Source organism: Delphinus delphis, chromosome 10, assembly GCF_949987515.2.
Source record: "Delphinus delphis chromosome 10, mDelDel1.2, whole genome shotgun sequence".
Lineage (NCBI taxonomy): Eukaryota > Metazoa > Chordata > Mammalia > Artiodactyla > Delphinidae > Delphinus > Delphinus delphis.
Genome location: NC_082692.2, coordinates 21,064,787 through 21,083,337, shown reverse-complemented (window position 1 = coordinate 21,083,337; position 18,551 = coordinate 21,064,787). Strand labels below are relative to the sequence as shown.

Here is an 18,551-nt window from a genome sequence, read left to right as displayed (position 1 = left end):
AGCCCCTCATTGGCTGAGGATTTTCTAGGTAAACACCAGTAGGAAGGGTATGCCGGTGACCACCAAGGGGAGAGAGAGAGACAGACAGAGAGAGGGGGGACTGAGAATCAGTGAATGTGAGAGATTCAGGGGGCATCTCTTTCTCTCCAAAGAAATGAGACACCGTGGTAGGAATTGTCAGGTATCCCCAGGAGACATTTTTCCGCCTGGCCCCTGGTCTCCATTCCCAGCCTTCCCCGCCCTAGCCCCACACCGACTTCTTTCCTGATTATCAACTACCGATTAGAGTGCCTGAACTTCAAGTTTCTTGGGTTAGCTAATCTTCTGGTCATATTCCAAGGGATCTGTATGTCTCCTAAGGAGAATGTTGAGGTAATTTACCACTATCTCTGTTCTCTCCACCCTCATCAGTGAAATGCTGTCAGTATTTTTCATTTTGTGTGCCCTGAGGCTTTGAATCCCTGGGAGATATGAGCTCTGAGTCCCAGAGAAATGAAGAGCCATTGACCTGCACACGATTGTACTTTTTTCTATTCTGTAGTAACAGAGAGGTTTTATAAGAGATACAAAGCCTCTTTATAGAACAATGGAGGGAACACCAGAATTTTCTAAGCTCTTTTATGAGTTTCTTTGGAAAATAAACAGAACTAAACCAGTTAAGATTTGAGTTAAAGATGGGGGAAGGAGGATGGAATGTGAGCATGAAACACACAATGGAGTGACTGTTCCCTTCTGTGAATACTTGATTATTGAAAAATTATCAATAAATCATGAACAAAGAATACTTTTTGTTTCAATTTTTGTTCTGAGAAATCTGCAGGAAGTTCCTCTTGGCTTTAGATACTGAGAGATTTTGCTGTATCTGGAGAACTGAAAGTCTGGGGCCAAATTTGGGGTGGATGGGAGTGAACACTGGAGGCTGATAGTGGGGTTCTGCTTGCCTATGACCATGTTGAAGGCCACCAGCCAAAGCCCAACTGCAGTTGAATGAAATTGGATTTGTTGCTACTTGTTACAGCAGTGTGGATTCAACACACCATGGGGGCTTGGGGGGGTGTGTCTCAGTGAGAGGGTGTGGGAGAACTTAACAGGATTTAGGTTTGTGTTGGGTGATTTGCGGGAGGTTCAAAGAATGAAGGGTTTGCTCTGGATGACTGCTGTAAGAAAGCAGTGGACTGATGTATGATTGAATATTCCAATTTTTATTAGGAAGTGGAGGAAAAGAGTGGGCTGGAATTTCCTGGTGGTCCAATGGTTATGACTCCATGCTTCCACTGCAGGGGGCGGGGTTCAATCCCTGGTCGGGGAAATAAGATCCCACAAGCCGCAGGGCATGGCCAAAAAAAAAAAAAAAAAAAAAAGATTTAAGTGGTAAACAAACAGCAATTACTGCAGTCAGGAGAGAGAGAGAGAGAGAGAGAGAGAGAGGTGTATGGTCATTTTTGTAGCTTGCACGGTGTTCTTGTTTTTTGGTCTGTGCTCTGACATGACTGCAGAGTGGATTTGTTTTTGTCTCACTCCATCACAATCACAGAATGGTGAAATGTTTAAGTGGAGAACGCTGGAGCCACTGCCAGGCTTGTTTCTTTCTTCCTCAGTCAGAGGCTGCCTTTTCCTTCAGATCTAAAGGTATTTGGGGCTTTATAACTTTAGAGTCCCTTCCAACTTCGAAAAATCTAGAATCATATTTCTAAATTTCTAAACTAGGATGACTTTTGAGTGGAAGTCATCTCAGAGGGTATGGCATCCCAGCACATGTCTACAGATGGGAGGAGTCCTGTGGATGGAAATACTAAGAGAAGGCTTTGAGGAGGACATAGAAATTTGGTTACATCTTAATATGATCTTGAACAACGGTGTGAAAGATTGAATTACTGAATTGCTATCATATTAAAAAACAACCTTCTAGGGGAGAGGAGCAATATAGAGGTTGGGGTATGCTGTTAGGTATAAAATGAACTACAAGGATATATTGTACAACATGAGGGATATGGCCAATGTTTTATAATAACTATAAATGGAGTATAACCTTCAAAAGTTGTGAATCACTATATTGTACACCTGTAACTTATATAATATTGTACAGCAACTATACTTCAACAAAAAATTTTTTTAATAAAAAATAAAAAAACAACCCTCTGAGGGTCTTTGGCTGGGTGTGAAAATTAAACTGATAAAGACAGATGAACAGGAGAAAAGCATCCACATTTTATTGAATTTTTACATGTACATGAGAGCCCTCACAAGAGGATGAAGACCTGAAGAAATGACCAGAGCAGGAAGCTTTAATACATTTTAGGCAAAGAAACAATAAATTTGTGAAAAATTGACATGGCAAAGGGGCTTGGGCTAGGGGTAGTAAATGGTGAAGAAGTAGCAAGGTTTGTTTATATAGCCTTCTCTCTGGTGATAAGGATATCTCCCTTCCTCCTGGTACAGGGAGGGTACCTTTCATATGCGAGATTTATTTCCTGCTTTCAGGGAAAAAAGGCGAGAGCGGGAAGCCTTTCTCCTGCAGTTTTCTCAGACTTTTTGGAGGAGCGTGCCCAATACCAGCTTCTAGAGGCTACCCATTTCTCCAACTTCAAGTCTAGTGGCATAGCATCTTCAAATCTTTCTATCTCTATCCTCTGCTTCTGTTGTCTGTCTCCTCTCTCTCTTAGAAGGAAATCATTAGGTGTTTTTTTGTTTTGTTTTGTTTTCTTGTTTTTGGCTGCAGCACAACCAGGAATTGAACCCGCTCCCTCGGCAGTGAAAGCGCAGAGTTCTAACCACTGGACCACCAGGGAATTGCCGGAAATCATTATGTTTCTTCCTTGTTTAAAATCATACAGTGGCTTCCCATTATATTTAAAAGAAAACACAAACTTCTTTCGCTGCCCCGAGTCTCCACTGATCTGGCTCTCCCTGTTTCTCTGGTCTGCCCACTCTTTCTCCTACCATCCTTTGGCTGCTCTCACCTTTTTGTTCAGGTGGTACCCCAGATCCAATCGCACCCTAGTCCTTTGCCCTTGACATTCTTTCTCAAACTGTGTAGTAAGAGGTCTGGCCTTTGTCCAGCTCCTGGGAAATAACCTAAACCCTTGGAATTTCCCGAGTGTTGTGTCATTCCTGGTGAGCTCTCTGGATTGTACCTGATCGTTTACTCTAATGAGATGACTCATGGGCAATCACCAAGCCAGAAAGTCCAATCATGTGATTACGGGGTTGGGGCTTTGGGCTATGTGCTGTCAGCTTGACTCAGCAAGAGAGAGGGGCTGGAGATGGACTTCAATCACTATGTGGTCAATGATTCAATCAATCAAGCCTACATAATGAAGGCTCAATAGAAAGTGTGGCCATCGAAGCGTGAGTGTACTTCCTGGGTTGGCAATAGTCCATGCATGTCACCTGTCCTAGTCACTGTTATTTTCCTCAGTGCCTAGACAGTGCTTGGCTCATGGCCAACAGCCAGCGATTGTTGCATGGATGTAAGAATAAGCTGCAGGTGTGTTGACTCATACACACCAGAAACTGCGGATATAAATGGATACAAATGTTAGCTTATTTACTGATTATTTTACATGTACCTTATCTGTGTCAGATTACTTCTGTCTCTGATACCAAAGTCCTCTAAGTTTGATTAGTAACCGTAATTGAAAGGTCTGGGATAATTATACATGTGCCTTGTGGTACAAAAGGGTTGGTTTGGGGCCAAGCATGGGGGAGGCTGGGGAGAAAATGAAATGATCCTGTGAACCAGCCTGGCAGCAATGTGCCAGGCTGTTTCATATATGATTAAGGAAAGCTCTTCATGAGTCCAGGGATATGTAAGTTTCACTTTCCCAGAAGTTGGGAAAACTTCTAATTATGGTAGGATATGCCGAGAAGACCTAACTTCCAATATCCCCACCCCATCTCCCTCCTTGGCCCAGCCTACTCTCTCCCACACGGGGATCAAAGGGTAATAAGATTAACCGTTGCCCAGTAATAACCGCTGACGATAACTCCCAGCCCATCCTAGGTAAAAGATTAAAGTCTCTCTTTAATCCAACATGCCAAAATCTGAAAAACTTCCACTGGAAGGTCTTGATTCAGAATTCTTTTTTTTTCCCTCTCCTCTTGGGGTTGATCTAAGTTACAGAGCCAAGAGGGCAGGTGGGATCACAGATGCCGTGGATCTCAGCCACTGAGGGTGCTGGGATCACTACGCCAGGCCTGAGCCGTGACACCCAAAGAAGGGGAAGAGTCCCTGGGGGGCGTTCCCCTTTTCTCCATACTCTACTCCACTTCACTCCCAGCCCCCAAACCCAGGAAAAAGGAAATTCTGGAAAATTAAATTACTCATGCTGCTAAGAACGAGTAACCCAGGAATTGCCTGGCGGTCCGGCGGTTAGGGCTCAGTGCTTTCACTGCCGGGGCGGAGCCTGGGTTCAGTCCCAGATCGGGGATCCAGCAAGATATGCAGAGCAGCCAAAAAAAAAAAAAGGTAATCCTGCTGCCTGCTGGGAAAAGGAAATAAAAATAATTCTCGGGTGACTCCAGACATCTGTTCATTTGAGCTCTGGTTTTCAGTAAGACTCTGTTTGATTCTCAGCACTTTGCTGGGAGCCTCCAGATCGTCTGCTTTCTACTTGTTTCCTGCCCGTCCCATTCTCAATCTTTGCTCTGACTGTAGGGGTTTATGTTCCTTTAACTAGTTAGTTTATTTCTGCTTTGGGGCTCGTAATGCACAAGATTCCCAATGCTCGGGAATCTTTCTTAGTCCTCAAGTCTCAGAAAAACCATCACTTCCTCCAGGAAGGCCTCCTTAACTTTGCCATCTAAAGTGGTCCCCCTCAGCCCCCACCCATTCCTCTCCATAATATCACCCTGTTTATTTCCTTCGTGACACAACAGACCGTACATTGTCGACACATTAAAGGTGATAAATTTGTTGAGAGTGAATGAATAAGCAAAGATATGAAGGAAGACAGTAAAGGATAGGAGCCGAGTTTTACACTATTTACATATTTTATACAGTGACTAGCAGAGCATTGGGTTCATGCTTAGTTTCAATAAATACTTAAAACATTTGAAATTTATGTTTATAAGGCACCTTAAGGATGAGGCATGATTTATCAAAAAAAAAGTATGAATGAAAACTCTGTTTTCCTTGAACAAACAAACAAAAAAATTGCTTTAACTTGCTAGACCTCACTATTTCACTGTGAAATGGGGATCAGTATATTTGCTATGAGAAAGCAAGGATACTGCATAAGTGAAAGTGTTTTGTAAACTATAATAAAAGATATGCAAACCCACTCAAAGCCTTATTTTACAGAATACCAAAACACCGAAAAGCTCTAACTTGCCTAAGATTAATATAGGCAGTTATTAGTAGTACTTGTTTCCTGACTCGCAGTCTGGTGCTTTTAGTTAAAACTGTTCAAATATTATTATAACAACAATACCAAAAATAAAAACAACACACGCACATACACATTAATAAGCCAGTCTTCCATCTCAACAAATCACTTACTTCAATGTTCCTGATTTTTTCCAGAATGTCTCCATTTGAAACTGCAGTAAAACAATTTTGAACTTTTGAAATACCTTTTAAAGTTTTCAGCCAAGTTTTACAATTGGATGGCTGAATTATGTGAAGTCCAAAATACTGCCATTTATGTCATCATTTTAGATGACTGACTCAATTCCAGGATCCTCTATCCTGGTTCTTAAAAGATGTTTTGCAGATTTCTGGGTGGTCCCTGTAATACTTGCAAACAGTGTACAAGATTAATACTATTCCATAATAATGATACTAAGATATTATTTTTCATTTTTGCTCTCACTCTCTCACTAGTGTACAGTTACATTTTTTAGAGCCTACATGACCTGTGATATCCCAGCACTGAATACAGAGGCAGATGTGAGGATCCAGCCACCTTCGAGAAGCCAGACGTTAGATTTGCAAAAACGTTAAAGAATACCACACTTCTCAATAAACTTTATTTTGCATTGGAAACAACAGTTATTTTTCATGAAAAATTTTTTATGTTAACCTATAATTGGCTTGTTGCTATTTTTAATATAAATTAATAAATAAATACATTTTAAACATTTCTCAGTTCCAATCTCTAATGCCACAAATATTGATAGATATATAACCCAAATGAGCAAAAGCTCTTTAGGGTCCTCAGTAATTTTTAAGTGTCTAAAGGCAACCTGAGGCCAAAAAGCAGAAAAGCACTGCTCTCCCCACTGAACCTGAACCTTGAGATCCACTTGGTCCAATGCTTACCTGCTCAGCTGGGACCTTAAACCTTAGGCCACTCTCAATAACTAAGTACTGACACCTTGTTTATTGTAGGGACACCTGAGCCAGGCCACGTCCAGAAGTATCCTCATCCTTCATCCTTCCTCATATGGATCTAGGCCTGGGGAGCTTTACTGTATGCCCTGGAAATCTTGGGGGTGGGTGGGAAATGGACCGTCAGCTCCTGGGACCCCTTAGCTGTAATGGTGGGGCTTAACCACATCCATAGCCTCGGCCCACCTCTCAGGTCTCACTTCCTCTATCTCTGACTTCCATTTGTGGTTCCCGCTCCCCTCTTACATCCTAGTGCATTCTCGCCCCAGTCCACAGTATCTGACGTCAACTCCAGTCTCAGGCTGAATGTGTCACTCTGATGTTAAAGCAACCGGTTTTCTGCCTGTCACGTTCTCACATTTCTTGGTTGGGAGCTATGTGGCAGCACTTGTGTTCCTGAGACTGGCCCCTGCCCCATCGTTATGTGCAAATGAGTTACTAAAGCAACGGCCTAATGAGGGAGAGATGGGGCTGGGGCTTGAGGAGGTGTCCAGGGGACCTCTGGAGGAGATTTTCTTCCGTGACCAGAAGGAAGGAGGGTGGTTTTCCTCCAGGGGGTGCTGTGCCGTGGTAGTAGAGGTGGCCTGGGCTCTCTACTTGGCTCTGAGACCGGGGAATTGGTCCTGGAGGCTGCGGTGGGTCTCTGCCCTGTGAAGGACCAGGCCGCCCGCAGGCACTGTGACCCCCTGGGCCCCTGTAAACGCTGGACAGATAAAGAGGGGGCTGTCATCAGACCCCAGCCTGAAGAAGGGCCTCAGGGGCCCAGAGAAGGGCGAACGGGGACACGTGTAGATGTGCGACCTGTCCCTCATGTTATAGAAGGACACATCTCCAGCTTCATAATCCAGGAAGATGCCCACCCGGCGAAGGCGCTCTTTCACGGGGAGAATCTTCTTCGGGGAGGACAGGACGCGGTACTTGTTCTCAAACATCTCCAGGGTCCAGAAGCCATTCTGAGGAACCAGTAGGGTTTCCCCTTTCCTCTTAACACTGTCTCTACAAACACCCACAGCCCAAACCATCACGTTTTCGACCTCCACCTCCCAGTAATGTCTCCCTGAGGTGTAGTTCTCTAGGCCCAGGACACAAGGCTGACAGTCAAATCTCTCTGGGTTGTCAGGCAAGCTCTGCCTGGAGGGACCCCGTCTCACACTTCTCCGGTCCTCTGACAGGAAGAGCTCGGGATGAGCGGTGTCTGGGTCCAGTACCACATCAGCTGCAGAGGAAGTCTCAGGTTTAGGCCTAGGATCTCAGGAGATTGTGAGATTCCTGGTCCCCAGAGAGATCCCAGAAAGCTGGTGGGAGATTCCCCCATGTGACCGCCTTTTCCGTGAAGGCCCCTCGATCCCAGATCCCAGGCAGCTCACAGAAAATTCCTGAGGCTGCACTTCTATCTCTTAAGTGGCAGGAGCACTGCCTCAGGTCGAGGAGAACTGGGGCTCTAAGAAATATAGAAAGTTCAGCAAATGAGCTGAAATTAATGGCTCCCGCTTTCTCTCAATGTTCTTAGATCCGCCCCCTTTTCTATTCAAAATATATGATCTCTGGGACTCTCTTTAGTCAAAAAGTTTCCCACATGGCTTAAACCAGCAAAGAGGACCTATCCCCTCCCCCTCCCCCAGTTAAGCCATTAAGGCCAATTTTTCCCTACACAGATAAGGGTGATAAAGTGTCCCTACACTGGTCCTCTGTGTTCTACCAGTTTAACCAGGTGACAACTGATTTAAATGACTAATAAGTGTATCCCTCAAAGGGTAAAAAAGAAGGATAATGTCCCCCAAAGTCTACCTGCCATACTTGCCTGAGAGGTGAGTATGGCAAAAGGTAGTTTTGCCTTAATAACATTGGTGTGACATCTATAGCTATGACCTCTCTGCATACAGGAAATGCCTCAGACCCCCGACTTTCTGCAGCCCTCTCCCATCTGCAGTTACTATTACTTAGTCAGTCTACATCGAACACAAAATCACTGTGTTAAAATGATTTGCTTCTTTCTCCAAGTTGTTATGTCTGACGGTGATAATTTTGAAATTCGAAAGAGGAAAGGTCCACGTGCTGTGGGATCTAGTAAAGCCTGCATTCTTTGATGCTTGTGAGCAGAACGTGACAAGTCATAAAACTCAAAGTGCTCATTAGGACCAGGCAATTGGACCCTGTGTTCTCCCACCTGCCCAGGTCCTCTCCACTGGCAGGCTACACACAGGGTTATCAGCATTCTCTTGGAGCAGGAAGGCATTTCTGGTCCCTATTTGTACACCCCTCAGCCAGGCCTGGGAAGCTTATTGCTTTTCCCACACGTGGCTCTTCCACTGTGCAGTCTATACCACCGCCCAGGTTATAAATAGCTAAGCCAGTATTGTCTTCTTTCAAATTAAGCCAGGATCCAAAGAGCAACAGCTACTAAAAGGTAAGCTTTCGGGACATCTGTTATGTATGGTAGACCTTTGGTAATCATGGATGAAATTATTCTAAAAAAGAAAGGATGGTGGGAAGTAAGCTATAGAGTTGGTTAAGAGCTGCAGGGCTTCCCTGACAGCAGAGGTAGGCTCCGGCATTGGGTAGGATACTGCTGGTGAATCGACCCCAGGCTCCTGCCCCCGCTAGCCAGCCTTGGGTCTCCTTGTTCATCTCCTCTAATGTGTCCTGTTCGCTGCCTGGTGGGGAGAAAGCTCGGGATCTGAGGGAATGTCAGAGGCGCTCACCCGCATGTAAGAGGCTTCTTCTCCATCCTGCAATGGGACAGGCAGAGAGGTGAGCTTCAGGAGATAATGCAGGGCAGAATGCAAATCATGCAGGGAGTAGTTCAGGAAATGCTCAACTTACGCAGTTCTTCATGAAGTTGCTCTGAAAAAGAAACAGAAACAAATGAATGTCCTCAAGAGAAGAACTAAGAGAAATAGAGTTTGTCTTAAATGATGATGGCTGGTCTTCTATTTGACCACTGTCCCCCTCCCCGGCTGCCTTGGGAATTGTCAAGATACCAGAAATAACATATGATCAGGTGGCTGGATATTATCAGTACTTATTTGGGTTTGCTCTTGTCCAACAATATAGGGCTATACGTAGCCAGGTGAATGGATGCAACATTTGCAGAATGGAAGAAAGCGAGGTCTGAGGGATTCATTACTAGGACACGAAGAGTTCTAAGCCCTTGCCGCTGCCTTTATTCACGTCCTCTCTCTCTTTCGCAGGCTTTTAGCTGCCCGAGCTGTGTCCTTTTGTAAGACAGTGAACTGTGTTCCTACTCTTTTACCTTTTATTTGACGTTCTTTCTCTTTTTCCACACGTTCTTTCCCCAGTTCCTTACGTGCAATTTCTTTCTCTTCATTTTCAATCTCTATTTGCATGGACAGAAGCTTTTTTTCCATTTGGAGTTTCTTGACGATACAGATGCTTCCAGCGATGATGAGGAGCAGAGAAGGCAGGATGACAGTCAGGGCCACCAGCCAGGGAGATGTGCTGGGAATAAAGGATTCTGAAAAGGGAGCCCCAAAGTCCCATTTAGTGAGAAAAAGGAGCCCTGGGATTAGAGCCCTTCCGGGCGCAGATCTGAAGAGCACCTCCCCTGCACCCCTGGCCCCCACCAGGTCCCTGCTCCGTCAGCTTCTCTCTCAGAAACCCCAGCTAGGGAAAGAGACTTTGGCTCTGCACTGGCTCGCCCCACAGTGATTGCCAGGGTTGGGGCCCCAGAAGACAAAAAAGCAGTAACATCTGGAGTCACCATGGGTAAGACCAGGGTGACTAAAAGCTAACCAGCCACACTGAATCAGCACGGCCACCACATGGTATAAGCCATCATCCCTTCTTGCCTGGAATTTTGCAATGCCTTCTCCCTGCTTCTGTCCATATCCTCTGCGGTCTGTCCTCAGCACAGCAGCCTAAGTGAGATCATGTTGTTTCTCTGCTCAAAACCCTGCAGTGTTTCCTACCTCACTGAGACTAACAGCCAAAGTCCATTTGTGGCCTACACTGCCTCATATGATCCAGATCTACTGTCTCTCTGAATTCATCTCCTCCAACTCTCCCTGCCCTCAATCCATTCCAGTCATACCTGTGTCTTGGGGGGGTCCTTGAAACTGCCAGATATGCTCCTGCCTCAGCCCTTTGCATATGCCGTTCCTGCTACCTGGCTTGCTCAGTCCTCAAACATCTGCATGGCTCACTCCTCACTTCCCCAACTGCCATCTTTTCCGTGAAGCTTTCCCCGATCGTCCTATTTACAATTACAACTGCCTCATGCCCCTGACACTCTCTATCCCCGCCTCACTAATTTTTTTCTACGGTACTTATCACCATCTGATATAATCCACAGTTTAATTAATTATTTCACTCCTTGTTTTAATTCATGATTTCATTTACTGCCTTCTGCTCTTCTAGAATGTGAGCCCCATGACGGCAGGTATCTTCATGTATTTTGTTCACTGATTTACCTTCGGTTTCTAGAACAGTGTCTTGAACGTATGAGACGCTTGTTCAGTATTTAATGAATTTATGAATGTCTACAGACAGAGAATTTCTCCAGCTCTGTCCTTTGGGAAATCTCTTGGGCAGGAAGGAAGGCCTTCAGCAGATACTACCTGCCCATAGATTTATGATTGTTCTACATGTTTGAAAATTGCTGCAGGATAAGGACCATAACAGAGAAAAACAAAGCAAAACAAAACTATCAGATTTACCCTCAGAGAAGAGGCTTCCTACTCCTGTGTTTTGAGGTGATTTGATTTTCCTCTTGTGACAAGGGGAGAGGCCTCAGCTCAGCTGTAGCCTCTAGTTCTTCAGGGCCCAGGACCCTTCCACTCCGTGCCCCTACTCCCATCCCCATGCTGGGCTCCGGTCTGTCTGCTGAGGATCCCGCCTCCATGAGATGAGCCTCCAGAGAGCGGGGAACTAACCTGGAATGAAAATCACAGTTTCCTTCTCCTGGTTGAGCAGGGTGTTGTTGACGGAGCAGGTCATGTTCCTCACAGACTCGTCCATGATGATCACAGCCGTGGTGACCATGAAGAGGCCGTCTTCGTTCGTAGTGTAAGCCTCCTCCAGCGGGGGCATGATCTCACCATAAGGGTCCCTCCACACGGCATGGGGCTCTGGGTACCACCCTACAGATGTGCATTCCAGCCGGAGGCCTCCATCCTCGTGGCCCTTCATTTCAATAACGGGCTTAGAACCCAGGCCTGGGGAGAGAGACCAGCTAAAGAGGTAATGGTGTCTTAGCCGAAGTGTCTTAGCAGATCAGCTGTTAGTGATGAGAGCCAAGGGAAGCCACGAGAGAGCAAGAGGTTGGTGTCCAGAGAAACTGATGACGCACATTCCATTCTGTGAAGGGAGAAAGGAAGGAAGGAAAGGAGGGAAGAAAACCTTGATGTTGGAGAACACCAGGTAACCAACATGTCAAAAAAATTGTGAGATCTCTAAGTGGGGAAAGGATTACATTGTACTTTTCTTTGTGCTCCACCTACGGACCCCATCACAGGAGCAAGCATTTATCTGCCTCCTAATAGATACTGGTTGATTGATTCATTCAGCTAGAGATTTTAATTTTCTCACTTCCGGGTGGCTGTATCCACCGTGACCAGAAAGAAGCAGGCTTTCACTTTCTGCCCTGAGAGGACTTCTCAGTAGCTCTGGCTTCCTGAAGTTCTAGGTCAATACAATAAGGACAGAAACCTGCCAGGCTGGCAGAATCTTAAGAAACTTTTTGAGTTCAAGGCACTGACCCTCTTCTCCTGGTTTAGGACTTCACATCGCCACAGCTATCTGATAATCATAAGCAGCTGTTGGTTTTTAGGAAAATTGACAGAGCCAGTGTGCAAAGCCAACCCTTACCCCAGTTCAGAGATGTTTACCTTCCACTCAATTGGGCTCAGTCAATTAGGTAATTTTCTTACAGTCCCTTGACAACATTCCCCTATTAGATCTGGATGCTCCCGGGATCCTTAAGATAAAAACATCACCTCCTTGGGCTTCCCTGGTGGCGCAGTGGTTGGGAGTCCACCTGCCAGTGCAGGGGACACAGGTTCGTGCCCCGGTCCGGGAGGATCCCACATGCCGCGGAGCGGCTGGGCCCGTGAGCCCTGGCCGCTGGGCCTGCGCATCCGGAGCCTGTGCTCCGCGGCGGGGGAGGCCACAACAGTGAGAGGCCCGCATACCGCAAAAAAAAAAAAAGAAAAAAATCACCTCCTTAATGTCAGCAGATCATCGTCAAAAGTCCTAAGAATCTAGACTCTTCCTAACTTATTCTATCTTTCAGAGAATCCTCAATAAAAGAGAATACTGGGTAGGAGAGAGCTGCAAATGCATGGTCCTGGGAGACTTCTGCCCCTTTAGCCAGGTGTCCAGCAATCATCCAGACTTCTTTTAAGGAGTTCCTTTGTTAAGCCTGTCCAACCAATTATACCAAAGACAAAATTAAAGCAGTCACTTAAGCCTTACTGCTTCTTGCTCAATTTGATCTTTTCAAGATGGAAAATAAAAAACAACTAGTGGCATATTGAAAGGCTCACACAGAAACTTTGAAGTGGGATAAGATTCAAAAGAACTTGGCCAGATGGAAAGAAATCCTACAGAATGTTCCGGAGGGGTTCGATAAGGGCAAGCAGGAGACAATAGACTTAAGGACAGAACCAGCCAGCCGATTAACCAAACTGAAAAACAGTAAGCAAACAAGCAAACAGGTGTACACCAACTCGCTTCAGAGTGGGGCAGGTCAGGGTCTTGTTTACAGGGGAAGAATGGAAAATTCCTGCCACATACAAACACATGGTGGTCAGCTCTGTAGTGCTGCTGTGAACAGAGTCAGGACACAAGGGTGGAGAAACCCTTCTTCCATGATATTCTATATTAATCAGATACAAAACTGCCCTTCTGAGTAACGAAGATGGGATCTCCTGCCAGTCACGTTTGAGGCCCACTGGGCAGGTCGCACTGTCCACAAACCTCCATTGGTCTGGTGGACTGAAATGCCATTGATTTATGTGTGTCTTAAAAGCTTTTCCGTTCTTCAAACATTTCTTTTAAAGTATAATACTCTGACACCGGAAGTGAGGTCATACCTTAAAGCCAATAAACTTGTAGAAATCCCAGTTTAAACGCCACTTCTATCCTGAAGCCTGGCCGAATTCTCACTCATTTTCTCTGCGGGACCACTAGGCTTAATATATAATTTACATGTCAGTCACTCACACGACAACTAGTATTTGAGGAAAGGGAAAGAAGGTAAACTTAATGTTTATCAAGAAATGAGATGTCCATATATGCTGTAGTTTCCTGGGCAGTCCTTGTTGATTCCACTTGTCCCTGTGCAATTATTGACAGTGCCTCCTCTCACTCTCAAAAGTGTGCAGTTTGAGTGATAAACTATATGGTCCCCTATCAGGAGCCCACACGCCCTGTGTTGTGCTAGATGGGACTTCACACTGGATGCTCTCAGTAGCCCTAGACGTGCATGGCTCACTTCCTCACTTCATTCTCGTTTTGTTCGATCGCCATCTTTTCCGTGAAGCTTTTCCTGACCATTCTATTTCTAATTATCTTACCTCCTTGCCTCCTAGAACTTTCCATCTCTTCCCTGCTTTATTATTTTCTATAGTACTCATCGCCATCTGATATAAAATCCAGTTTAATTATTTCATTTATTTCTCTGAGCACCCTCCAGAATGTGAGTTCCACGAGGGTAGGGATCTTCATGTGCTTTGTTCACTGATTTATCCTCAGTTTCTGAAACAGTGACTTGAACATGAGATGCTTGTTAAGTATTTGTGGAATGAATTTATGAATGTCCGCAATGAGGGGTGCGCAAGGGTAAATTTTTCCACTCTGATTTTGATATCAGCCATTCATCTTTTTCACTCCTTCATTTTACAACTACTTATTAAGTACCTGCTAGGTGCCAGGCAATTTGCTAGATGCTGGAGACATAGTTGTGAATAATTGCTGGTTTTGATTGTGATGTGGACTATTAACGCTTTAAAAGAATGTCTAGTAACAAAAACCTGAAAGAGTACTTTTTAGTGCTGTCTACAAAAATTTTCAGTTCACCTGGGCCCATGGTTAGGCTTTTACTTCCCTCTCCTGTATAGTTAGGCATAACCGTGTGACTTGCTTTGGTCAATGAAATGTGAGTATAAATAACATGTAGCACCTCTCAGGCAGAAGCTTTACAAACCAGTGAGTAATTTGCCGGGCTCTCTTTCCCTCTGCTCAGGTGAACCACAAAGCTCCAGGCAGATCTGTATGAAGTAGAGCCCCACCAGACTCAGGAAGGATATATTTCATGTGTTAGAAACAGACCCTTGTTGATTTAACGTACTGAGATTTGAGGGCTGCTTGTGACCAGAGCATAACCTTGACAATCCTGACTAATGCATACTTCAAAGATGATTAAAAGCATGGACTGGTAAGAGGCTCATGGAAAAAGGTTAAAAAAAAGCAGATCTCAGGCTTAGAACAGAGATAGCTCAGGCACGATGTGATGACCACTTACAGCTTTATGGAGCAGATTCATTTAATCCTTCAATAATATTTGTTGAGCACCTGTTATGCTCCAGGGTCTGTTCTAAAGGTGTGGATATAGCAGGAGAAAAATAGAAAACAATCCCTTATGAAATCTACATTCTAGTGGAAGAGCCATAATAATCTGGATAAATACGTAAAATGCATATACGTAAGAAGGTGAGAGGTGCTGAGGAAGACAGTAGGGAAGGAGGGTAAAAAGGGTCAAGGATGGTGTTTGATCCTCACACGCATGGAAAATAACTTATGAAAAAGAAAAAAATAGATTGAAATCACATGTGAAAAACTTCTCTTTGGACTTAATGAAAATGGTATGGAGCATCATATATGACTGGCGAGAGTGTATATTGGTACAAACACTTTGGAAAACTAATGTGTAGTGCCTATTAAGGATGTATATTTCTCATTACACAGCATGTCTCTTCCTAGGAACCTGTTTAAGTTGGGGATTTTGAGAAGTGGCATGTGGTGGACTGAACTGTGCCCCCGCAAAATTCGTATGTTGAAGCCCTAACCTCTGGGCCCTTAGAACGTGCATGTATTTGGAGAGAGGGCCTTTGAAGAGGTAATTAAGTTAAAATGAGGCTGTTAGGGTGGGCCCTAATCCAATCTGACTGGTGTCCTTATAAGAAGAGGAGATTAGGACACACAGGGAAAGACACCAGGAACGTGGACCCACAGAGGAAAGGCCACATGAAGACACAGAGAGAAGACCACATGAGGACCCAGTGAGAAGGTGGCCATCTGCAGGCCAGGGAGAGAGGCCTCAGAAGAAACCAAACCTGCTGACAGCTTGATCTTGGACTTCCAGCCTCCAGAACTGTGAGAAAATACATTTCTGTTGTTTAAGCCACCCAGTCTGTGGTCCTTTTGTTATGGCAGCCCTAGCAAACTAACTCGGTCAGTAGAAGGCAGTGTTCTAGTTCTTGACATGAGTAGTGGTTACATGGGTTATAGCTCATAATAATTCAGTAATCTGTACATTAATGTTCTATGAGTTTTTCTGTATAATACTTCACAATAAAGATGTCTAATTCTAAAACATGTTACTGAGGAAGATGCTTAGAGATCTCTCACAAGTAGGCATAAGAATAATTTGTAGGGATTAAGCATTCGCCCCTACTCAAGGTGACAGCTGAGTTCCGTGTGTGCGTCTCAAGAGTTGATGCCCACCGTTTAGCAGAGCAAACCCACTCACTGGGTCCTTGAGCAGGGGAAAGCCACCCTCCCTGTTTAAAGGGGATTCTAGGCAAAAATCTGCTGGTCTGCAGGGGGCCTGAGGTGAGGAGAAAAACTTTCCCTAAGAGTCAGGCTGTGAAAAAGCAATGGAGCAAAATGGAAGGTCGTACCTGCCACTATCAGGTACATGATGGCCTCGTCGTAGGATCTGCCTTCTTGGAAATAACAGCGATAGATGCCGTTATCGTGGGCTGTGACGTTGTGTATGATCAGCCCCACGCTCCCTTTGCTGATAGCTTCGCTCACAAAGGTTGTTCTTCCCCTGTACTCCTCCATCTGCTCCTCCGTCCTCTCTCGATGGCCCTTGTACACGAACACTGCAGGGGAGAACTGCGTCCGGAACCACCGCACCTCCATGCCCTCAGCGTTTTTCTCAGGTGACAGGTGGCAGTGTAACTTGGTGTCTTCTCCCACCATGGCCTGAATTGGATCAGCTGGTCCCAGGACAGTAAATTGGACTGTTCAACAAAGCGGTAGAGTCAGACAAGGGCACCAGTCATCAACTCTCTAAGGTGGGAAAAGAAGTGGATATGCCAGGGCACAGACATGTTCTTTCTAAGGAGCTTCCTGGGCTCAGGATTCTGGGGGCCAAGAGATGTGGCTGGTCGATAGTAACAGACACCTAGCAGGGGTAGGAGGGGTGTCTATTGAGGATGCTAATGCTTCTTGAACAACACATGGAGAAGCATACCCTGATACCCCCCATGGACCCTGAGCTTACACAGATCTTTTTCTATTTCCCAAACCAGCACAGTGCCTGGAGTATACTATAACCTTGAGCTGTTCAATATGATAGCCACTAGCTAGTCCCAATTGGAGTGTGCTGTAAATGTACAATACACACAATTTTGAAAATTTAGAAAAAAATGTTAAGTATCTCACTGTTCATATTTTACATTAATTAAAAGTTTAAATAATAATATTTTGGTTATGTGGAGTTAAAATAGATTATGAAAGGTTGTTTGATCTGTTTCTTTTTACTTTTTTAAACGTAGCTACTAAGAATTTTAAGTTATATATGCAGCTCGCCTTTTGTGGCTCTCACTGGATTGCTAAATGGAGGGCGCTGGGATCCGTTCGAAGACCGTGTGCAGAACGAAAAGGTGAGCGAACACAACTGCAGCCCTTCTTTACCCTTCCTCTTTGCAGACTGAAGTGCTGATTTTCCTTTCTGAGAAGTTGATAGGAGTTAGTGGCATGCATCCCTACCTGAGACCGCTGCAAACAAGCTGAGGAGGTGGAAGAAGAGAAGGGAGCCTGGCAGGGAGAAATGCAGAGAAGCAGCTCGCTCCATAAGCACCCACGAGAGGCAGGGACGGGAAGCCTAGAGAGACGTGGAGAATCAGCCAGGGAGACTCGGCACTACGGTTCTGATCTAGGTCAAACTTTCCTGTAACCCGTGTTGGTTATCATCAGCGCCCCAACTGCTGTCTTGGGCAGCCCCCTTCCTCTCCCGGTTCAGGTATTTACCGATAGATGGCTTCATTAAACATTCCAGGGAATAAGCCAACAATACAACGATCGGGACTACAGTTTTCCGCCCTCCTCGGCTCACTTCTCCGGCCAGAGTTGAGTTTCTTCAGACGTCACTTGATATTCTTCCAAACCCATCCTCCCTCCCGTCCCTTCCTCCTCGCCGCGAATCTGGCTCGGCACCAAGTCAAGCCAGGGGTGGAGAGCCTCCCTCCCCTCACCCCCGCCCCCGGAAGCATCCCCTACCCGGGACCCCGACTTTCCCCTTATCAGGTTCTGTTCCTCCCGCCTACCGCCCCCCACGCCCCGCCCCACCCCCGAGCGGTAGCGCGTCCCCTCCCTTTCTTACCTTCTAGAATTAACTTCTGCGTTTTCTTTTCTCCTCTGACGCTCAAATGATGATTTTCCGGTTGTCCGTCTTCCCCCTAAACCCGCCCATGGGCACAGGCACAACCAGACCAAACCTTCCCGAAAGCGGAGAAGGAACTTTTCTTCACCTCCTGTTAGTCGCGGCCTGGGGGCTGCGGTCCCTGGGACCCGGTCCACTCGGGGACCACAAAGTCACAAGATCTCCAATGAATGATTTAGAGCAGGCCGTGGGTCAGCCAGCCAATGGCATCCCTGAACCTGCTTTCTCACCAGTTACTGGGTAGAATACACAGAAACAGCTTAGGACTTAAAAACGCACAGCTGCACGGAGCCTTTAAAAAACTTTCCTTTTTCTTTCTTCAGAAGCGAGATACTTTTCATTTTTTTATTGAAAATCCTTGAGATTCCCCGAGGATTTTGGCGTTGCTGCTAATCACCAGGAGAGGCCTGCCGTGTGTAGAAGTCTGTGTGTGTGTGTGTGTGTGTGTGTGTGTGTGTGTGTGTGTGTGTGTGTGTGTGTAGTGTTTGGGGTTGGGGGTGTGATGACGTAAGCATAAGCATATCTCACAGCTTCACATGTTTCTTAGTCTTGGGTGGGATGGAGCCCAGTTGCCCACATGATAACCAA

The 18,551-nt window shown here is 45.5% G+C and overlaps 1 protein-coding gene across 5 annotated transcripts; it reads right to left on the bottom strand.

Annotated features, from left to right (window-relative positions):
• Window positions 1–4,766: 4,766 nt before the first annotated feature.
• LOC132432687 (butyrophilin subfamily 2 member A2-like) lies at window positions 4,767–18,096 on the bottom strand. 5 transcript variants are annotated; one of them, XM_060023409.2, is made up of 8 exons: window positions 17,904–18,096; window positions 17,291–17,405; window positions 16,192–16,539; window positions 11,224–11,505; window positions 9,585–9,806; window positions 9,155–9,175; window positions 9,034–9,060; window positions 4,767–7,547 (listed from the first exon to the last, which is right to left on the bottom strand). In XM_060023409.2, the coding sequence occupies exons 2-8, from the start codon at window positions 17,373–17,375 to the stop codon at window positions 6,925–6,927; spliced, it is 1,608 nt and encodes a 535-aa protein (XP_059879392.1). In that variant the 5' UTR covers window positions 17,376–17,405; window positions 17,904–18,096; the 3' UTR covers window positions 4,767–6,924. The 5 variants fall into 5 exon arrangements, with proteins under 5 accessions (XP_059879392.1, XP_059879395.1, XP_059879394.1 ...); XM_060023412.2 differs by having other exon boundaries at window positions 9,639–9,806; XM_060023411.1 differs by lacking the exon at window positions 17,904–18,096 and adding an exon at window positions 17,552–17,713.
• Between the last annotated feature and the right edge of the window lie 455 nt (window positions 18,097–18,551).